The 8,712-nt window shown below is 45.8% G+C and overlaps 1 protein-coding gene across 1 annotated transcript in view; it reads right to left on the reverse strand.

Annotated features, from left to right (window-relative positions):
• Positions 1–8,628, reverse strand: part of LOC120861007 (receptor expression-enhancing protein 5) — a 44,016-nt gene extending 35,388 nt beyond the window's left edge. Inside the window, exons 1-2 of the mRNA XM_040236713.1 lie at positions 8,404–8,628; positions 7,648–7,741 (exon numbers count right to left, since the gene is read on the reverse strand). Coding sequence (XP_040092647.1) covers positions 7,648–7,741; positions 8,404–8,521 — 212 coding nt within the window. The 5' untranslated portion in view covers positions 8,522–8,628. The remainder of the gene's footprint in view (positions 1–7,647; positions 7,742–8,403) is intronic.
• Between the last annotated feature and the right edge of the window lie 84 nt (positions 8,629–8,712).

An 8,712-nucleotide genomic window follows, 5' to 3' on the forward strand; every position in this document is an offset into this window, starting at 1 on the left:
TAATATCTTCTGCCTCTGTTAGTTCCATACCATTTCTGTCCTTTATTGGGCCCATCTTTGCATGAAATGTTCCCTTGGTATCTCTAATTTTCTTGAAGAGATCTCTAGTCTTTCCCAGTCATTGTTTTCCTCTATTTCTTTGCATTGATAGCTGAGGAAGGCTTTCTTATCTCTCCTTGCTATTCTTTGGAATTCTGCATTCAAATGGGTATATCTTTCCTTTTCTCCTTTGCTTTTTGCTTCTCTTCTTTTCACAGCTATTTGTAAGCCTCCTCAGACAGCTATTTTGCTTTTTTGCATTTCTTTTTCTTGGGGATGGTCTTGATCCCTGTCTCCTGTACAATGTCACAAATGTCAGGCCACAGTTCATCAGGCACTCTGTCTATCAGATCTAGTCCCTTAAATCCATTTCTCACTTCCACTGTATAACTGTTAGGGATTTGATTTAGGTCATACTTGAATGGTCTAATGATTTTCCCTACTTTCTTCAATTTAAGTCTGAATTTGGTAATAAGGAGTTCATGATTTGAGCCACAGTCAGCTCCTGGTCTTGTTTTTGCTGACAGTATAGAGCTTCTCCATCTTTGGATGCAAAGAATATAATCAATCTAATTTTGGTATTGACCATCTGGTGATGTCCATGCATAGAGTCTTCTCTTGAGTTGCTGGAAGAGGGTGTTTGCAATGATCAGTACGTTCTCTTGGCAAAACTCTATTAGCCTTCGCCCTGCTTCATTCCATACTCCAAGGCCAAATCTGCCTGTTCCTCTGGGTGTTTCTTGACTTCCTACTTTTGCCCAGTCCCTTATAGTGAAATGGACAGTTTTTTGGGGTGTTAATTCTAGAAAGTCTTGTAGGTCTTCATAGAACCGTTCAACTTCAGCTTCTTCAGCATTACTGGTTGGGGCATAGATTTGGATTACCGTGATATTGAATGGTTTGCCATGGAAATGAACAGAGATCATGCCTTTGTTTTTGAGACTGTACCCAAGTACTGCATTTTGGACTCTTTTGTTGACTATGACATTTCTTCTAAGGGATTCTTGCCCACAGTAGTAGATATCATGGTCATCTGTGTTAAATTCACCCATTCCAGTCCATTTTAGTTTGCTGATTCCTAAAATGTTGATGTTCACTCTTGCCATCTCCTGTTTGATCACTTCCAATTTGCCTTGATTCATGGACCTAACATTCCAGGTTCCTATGCAATATTGCTCTTTACAGCATCGGACCTTGCTTTTATCACCAGTCACATCCACAACTGGGTATTGTTTTTGCTTTGGCTCCATCTCTTCATTATTTCTGAAGTTATCTCTCCTCTTATCTCCAGTAGTATATTGGGCACCTACCGACCTGGGGAGTTCATCTTTCACTGTTCTATCTTTTTGCCTTTTCATACTGTTCCTGGGGTTCTCAAGGCAAGAACACTGAAGTGGTTTGCCATTCCGTTCTCCAGTTGACCATATTCTGTCAGAACTCTCCACCATGACCCGTCCATCTTAGGTGGCCCTACACAGCATGGTTCATAGTTTCACTGAGTTAGACAAGGCTGTGGTCAATGTGATTAGATTGGTTAGTTTTCTGTGACTGTGGTTTCAGTTTGTCTGCCCTCTGATGGAGAAGGATAAGACTTCATACAGATCATCCCCAAACACCTCCCCTCCCTGAGACGTGCTGCCTCCTGACAAAGAACTGAAGGAAGCTGCATTTGCTCAGAAGACCCAATGCAGTGTGCCATCTGGGTATGCACAGTTAAAAGAGAGGTCTCCGCATATAACGATGTATAGAGCTGCCATCATAAATCAATGCTACATCACATTGGACAAGAGAAAGAACTTGTTAGTAATATATTCTGATCAACAGTTATAAAACACTGCAAATTACTGTGTATGCAGATATGATTTGGAATGGCGGTACCTTGAGAAACATACTGCATGAAGTTGATGTATTTGCACTGACAGTGTCAAATGGATAAAGAAAAAGTTATATCAACAATTAATTTTCATCCCTATGGAAAGTTCTGGCATCTGTGGGACACTTAAAGAGCCATATGGGAAGCAATATAACAGAAGTTTAAAACATGGACTCTGCGGCCAGACTCCCTAGGCTAAAATATCAGTTTAATCATCCACTGTTGTGAGACCATAATCAAATTACTTCTGTTTCTCTGTTTCCTCATCTGTAAAACAGGAATGATTGTAATACTTATATCACAGGGCTGTCATGAGGATTAAATGAGCTATATTTGTAAAGCACTTAAACAGAGATATTTAAGTGTTTATTAAATTAAGTGTCACACAGTTATTCAACAGCCCCACAAAGAGCTAAAAGCAGTAACACTCCTTGTACTGATGGCAAAAGCTTAAATCGGGCTGGTGAGGACACACAGAAGATAAAATGACACATCACCAAAGTGAGTATGAGATTTGAAAAATGTTGCCAAACATTAGATTAAATATAGACATTAAAATGCTGGACTCAGAGCATCTATTATCTTCTCAAGAATGGTGCTAAAATATGCCTGAATGTGCTTTCACATTCCTGTGCCCTTAACTGAGGGCTCCAGACCAAGCCTAGCCTCTGTGTGACCTTGGAAAACCTTCTAAACTCTCTCTGTCCCTGGATCTTTTGAAAAGTGTTGATGATCAGACTACCCGTTTGATCGCTAAGGCCCAACTCTGATAGTCCCAGGAAGGTGGCCACCTGATCCTTAACAAAAATATTAAATAAAAAAGAGGAAAAGTAATAGATGTTTTAATAGAATTTCAAACAAAAAGTTTGCTGGGTTGTACAGAAAGCAAGCCTTCCTCCTTTCCCTTATCTTCAGAACAAAGACAAAAACAGAAAACAAAGCCATTAGGCTTTCCCTCCTATTCCACTTGAATAAAAAAGCAGAGTCAAGAACAGCCACCACATTCCAGGACTACTGGGAGGAGGTTATCTTGGGTCTCAGCTCCAACTTTGATGCTTCCGCATAGTATACACTCCTGAGAGGTCTCTCAGAAAGACTTGTTAATAAATGCAGGGCCACCCCAGAAACAAACAGCCACATAAGATATGATTCGGTTTGTATGAAATGTCCAGAACAGGCAAACCCATACAGACAGAAAACAGGCTGGTGATTGCTGAGGACTGGAGTGTAGAAGAAATGAGGGATGACTGCTAAGAGGTAGAGGGTTTCCTTTTGGGGTGATGAACCCATTCTAGAAATAGGTAGTTGTGATGGTTGCAAAACTTTATAAATATACTAACTGCTAAATTTGTATACTTTAAAAGGGTTGCATAAGACTTCTATCTCAGCAAAAAATGGGGGAGGGACAGGTCCACTGTGGTAATAAAGTTTCCTATGACTATCCAGTGGTCTGCTTTCTATTATCAGTAATAAAAGGAAGTAGGGAGATTGAAGTCTTTCTGTCAACAGCTCTTGATAATGAGAAGGCTGGATGACATTTCAAACTGCCTATACAGGGTGGCCAAAAAGTCTGGAAACATAGAGGAAGAGGATAAAGGTCCTGCTCTCAAAGGGAAATTACCTGCACAGAAAATAAGACTAACCAGTAGGAAGGGGCCTCCCGATAACAAGCTGGTTCTGCTGCCTGGAGGGCTGGCCAGGCCTCTAGCTATCTTTGGCTCCAATACACCACCAAGACCTGGCAGGAAGCCAGGGGCACCTCAGCCCCGCCCACAGATTTCCCAAGGTAGTGAGTCATGAGAAAAGCTGAGAAGACAGCGAAGCTTTGCCAAATTTTATTTCTGCACCCTGCAGCCTCTTGGTCAACCAAGCTTGACCATTGTTGGCCACCCAACAGGGACCATTAAATAGCACAATCTGATGGCCCAAGGAGATGAAGCGGCAGGAATGAACACAGTAAGGTGAGAAAGAAAGGGATTAGCAATAGTTTGGCGGGATCCAATTCCTTCCAGAGATCACAGCAGCCAGAATGACCTTGAGAATGTAAATCTTCATGTCACCTCTTATTTCCAACCCATCCAAGGCAGTCAGAAAACATGCAAGTTCCCCACAACTACCCGAAATAAACTGCGCATTGGACGTGTCAGCCAGTGGCCGTGCCTGGCTGACAGCCGCCCTCTCTGGCCCTCTTTCGCCCCCCTTCCCTCTCAGAGCTCCCAGTGCACCAGTGCCTGGCACACGTTGCTTCCTCCTCCAGGGTCTGCTCTCCGCTGGCACCTTCCCATCCATCAAGTCTTAACTCCAATAGTAGCTCAGATGAGTAATCTACTGTTAACAGGGGGTCCCTCCTGTTAATCTCTCCCACAGCTCCCTGCGGGTGTTCTGTGGAGGACACGGTCACTATTTTACTATTTATTGCAGTTTACTCTGGAGTCTATCCGTGCACAGATGGGGACTATGTCCGCCTAAGTCGCTGTGTATTTGAGGCGCTGCCATGGTGCATGAATAGCATTTGGTGTTTGGTTAATATTACTAGATGAGCCTGTATTTTTTTTTAAAAAACCACTCTGGCTGGCAAGAATTCCAGCAGACAAGAACAATTAGAGTGATGGCAGATCACATCTTAAGAAACGCTGATTGAGGTGCTACTCATCGCACCATTTTCAAGGACTTTCTTTCTGACAGTTATACCGTCATTGCTTAATTGCTTAAGCAATGAATAGACTTGATGAGGCTAATGGAACAGTGACTGCCTGAAATGTTTCCTAACTGGGGGTCTGTATGCTTTGTTGTGCATACAATCCCACGTCTCCTTGAATCTCTTTCACAAAGCAGAGGCCAGGTGGGCCTCTAGACCCTCCCCAGGGTCTGCAGGCCATTCTTCCACCCCTTCAATCCCCCTCCTTCAAGTATAATAAGCACAAGCTACGCTGCTGCTTTATACTGGGGCTTCTCAGCATGACCTTTAAAAATGAGATTCCTTTAAAAATTCCAAAACCCAGGTTGCACCTGAGTGTAATTACATCATAATCTTCAGGGGCAGGGCCCAGGAATCAGTAATTTTTAAGGCTCCTGAGATACTTCCAGTGGGCAGTCAAGGCTGAAAAGCACTGTTTTAGGGAAAAATCTAAGCACCCACAGAGACCAACCTTCACTTAATGAACACAATCCTGTATTCATTTTAAATGAGAGTCCCTTGGACAGCAAAATCAAATCCGTAAATCCTAAAGGAAATCAACCCTGAATATTCACTGGAAGGACTGATGCTGAAGCTCCAATACTTTGGCCACTTGATGCAAAGAGCTGACTCATTGGAAAAGACCCTGGAGCCAGGAAAGATTGAAGGCAGGAAGAGAAGGGGGTGACAGAGGATGAGATGATTGGATGGCGTCACCAACTCAATGAACATGACTTTGAGCAAATTCTGTGAGATAGTGAAAGACAAGGAGGCCTGACGTGCTGTAGTCTACCGGGTCACAAAGAGTCATAATACCGATTTAGCGACTGAACAACAATGTTCATTTTAAAAGTAAGAGTTGGGTCTACCAAAAGGAAACATCCTATGAATAAATACTAATAGATGTAGGTACTCATCAATTATTCCCTGAATTTTTATTTAAGTCATTAAAACCCCTTTATTAGATTTCTAATATTCATCATTCCTGTTAAAATGTACTACAAATGTCACTTTGCCTCAGAGTACTCCGATAGAAAAGAACATAAAGTGTGTCTACTTGATGAAGAGAGAAATTCTAAAATATATAAAGCCCACTTATCTCAGAAATATGATCATGTCTACCATTTCAAAGAATTCCTAGCAATAAACAGGAACATTTAGCTTCTTCTAAATAAAAAGAGCCAATAATTCTCAATGGACTATGTAGAAAATGAATTAAAAAATGACTTTAAACAAATGATAAAACTGAAATTGACTCACTTGAAATTACTGTAAAATATGACTTTAAAAATGGCTAGAATTAATCCAGTAGGCCAAGGAAAAGCTTGTCCAAGCTCTGTTTGCCTTTAGTCACATCCACTTCCACATACACAGGTCTACACACCCTACTGAGAACCAGATTTTTACTTTTCTAAAGCCTATACCAATGATCTAATCTCACCAACAAACAAGGTTATGGTTCTCACAAGATTATACATCAAACGGCACCGATGTGGAGAAAACATTTTTTAAGCTCTGCGGTATTTTTAAAGAGCCATAGTCTCTGCTCCTTTAAAACAACTCAAGCAGCTTTTATAAACCTTACAAAAGGGTTCCCCAGAGACAAGCGTGTGGCCCCTGAGTTGGGAAGATCCCCTGGAGGAAGAAATGGCAAGCATTTCCAGTATCCTTGCCTGGAAAAATTCCATGGATAGAGGAGGCTGGCGGGCTACAGTCCATGGGGTCACAAAGAGCAGGACTCAACTGAGCGTGCATCTTTCATTGATCTGAAAGTCAAACCAGTTTTTCTGGTCGGTCTTCACCGTTTGGCATACACAAACAACATGTGTGGTACTTTAGCAGATAATGCTGGGGCTGCTGCTGCTGCTGCTAAGTCATTTCAGTCGTGTCTGACTCTGTGCAACCCCATAGACGGCAGCCCACCAGGCTCCTCTGTTCACGGGATTCTCCAGGCAAGAACACTGGAGTGGGTTGCCATTTCCTTCTCCAATGCTGGGGAGGATCTCCAAATTCAAACCAAGTAGGAGCCTATCTGGAGCTAGATTTTCTGGAGCCACTAAGTGTCTGTACCTGACTAATTCAGTAACTACTACTTAGGTAATTTTGATTTCACTGTTCAAGTCAGAACTAACATTTTCCTAAAACACATTTCCACTTTCTAGTCACATATTAAATTCTAGCCAGGTCTCTGATAGACAAAGGTGTGATCATGTGTTATTGGTGTCTTAGTCTTCCAGTTGAAATTTTTTCCCTTTATTTTTATCCTTATGGTTGAGGAAAGTTGTAGAGACCAACTCAATGAAAGTAAAACCCATCAGAGTTCTCAGGAACAGCTGTAGAGTAAAACAAAATTCATTTAAGGGGAAGAATAATTCCTATTTCAATGAATGGGAAAAAATGAAATTGGACAATATTTTTAAATTAAACACACTGTAGAGTAAATCTGAATTAAGGAAGCTCTAATTGATGGGGTTTTACTATGTACATAAATATAAGGTGAAATGCACATTTAAATAATTATTAGGGAGAAGGAATCTACTCTCTGTGCGAGTTTCCCTGGAGGCTCAATGGTAAAGAATTTGCCTGCCAATGAAGGAGAGGTGGGTTCCATCCCTGGTAGGGGAAGATCCCCTGGAGAAGGAAATGGCAACCCACTCCAGTATTCTTGCCTGGAGAATTCCATGGAGGAGGAGCCTGGTGGGCTACAGTCCATGGAGTTGCAGAGAACCAGACATGACTTAGCAACTAATACAACAATAATCCACTCTCTGTACCCGGTGAGATCTCCCCAAAAGTAAAGGTCCACTTTGTTATACCTTTCATTGGAGGAGCTGTTAGAAGGCACACACCCTGCCACTATAAGCTGATGAAACACACATTTTGGCTAGTCATCAGATCAGAAGTCAAGTTAAGCCTCTAAAATGTGTAACCTTCAGCGGTGAGTTCCTCCTCTCTGGTCCTTTGACCCCTCTCCCAGGAAAATAGGGATGTGATGTCACTAGGACCACTTTGGATGGGGGAAGAGGAGGAAGGGACATTTGCTGGGGGAGTCACTTACGAGACGTAGGCTGGGTAACCAAATCCTATCAGGTTGCAGAGGAGAGAGGCTCCATAACCGAACACCAGGTACAAAGCCAGCAGGCCGATGACACCTGGAGAAACGAGGACAGAAGTGGGTCGGGTGGCACCCTGCAGCCGCAGCCCCCGCCCACAGCGTACGGCTGGGCTCGTTCTAGGCGATGGAGAAAAACAAACCGCACCACGGCAGGGCCAGCGCCTTCGCAGGGCTTTGCCTCGCGTCTGAGGATACTCGGCAGGCCCCCTATTTGTGCCCTTCCTTCCACCATGCTCCCCTCAAGGGGCACACCAGCTGGAGGAGCCGTTTCTTTCCCTTCCCGAGGGTCCAGAGAAGTCGGGATTCCCCGGCCGGCCCGCAGCCCCTCCGCTCCCGCGGGGACGCCCCTGCCCGGCCCCGAGCCTGGAGGGTAGCCGGTGTTCCGCCAGGGGCACCGCGCGCCCTCCCGCGGGGGCCGCGCCGCTCCGCGCCAGCCCTGCGCTCCGCCGCTGCGCTTGGCGTCGGGCCGCGGGGCAGACACGTCAGCGCCAGCGGCCCCCGCGCCCGGCGCCCCGGGCGCCCCTTCACCGGCCGGCTCTGGCCTGTCCAGGCAGCCAGTCGCGTCCCTGAAGGTGCCCGCCGCTCGCCCCCATCTGTCACCGACCCCGCGGTCTCCGCGGGCCTGCCCGGCGGCGGAGGAGACAGCTGCCCCCCGGGCCAGGCGGAGCAGGACCCCGCGGGCGCCGGCCCTGCACGCACCGAGCGCGATGAAGCTCCGGTTCACGCCGGTCTTGGCCTCGATCTTGGCCAGGAGGTCAGTCATGCAGTTCTTCTGGTGAAGGAACTGGTCGAACCTCTGCCTCATGGCTGCAGACATGGCGGGGCCCGTCGCGCTCCGCTCGGCGCCGTTCCTGGTGCCGGTGGCCGCAGAGCGGGGTGACTGCGCCGGGGCGGCGGGGCGGGCGACTGACGCGTCCCCGGCGGGGCTGCGCAGCCCGGCTCCGCCCCGCCCGCCGCCCGCCCCTCTCGCTGCCGGGCCCCGCGCCCGGCGCCACACCCTGGGCGGCG

Source organism: Oryx dammah, unplaced genomic scaffold (assembly GCF_014754425.2).
Source record: "Oryx dammah isolate SB20612 unplaced genomic scaffold, SCBI_Odam_1.1 HiC_scaffold_11210, whole genome shotgun sequence".
Classification (NCBI taxonomy): domain Eukaryota; kingdom Metazoa; phylum Chordata; class Mammalia; order Artiodactyla; family Bovidae; genus Oryx; species Oryx dammah.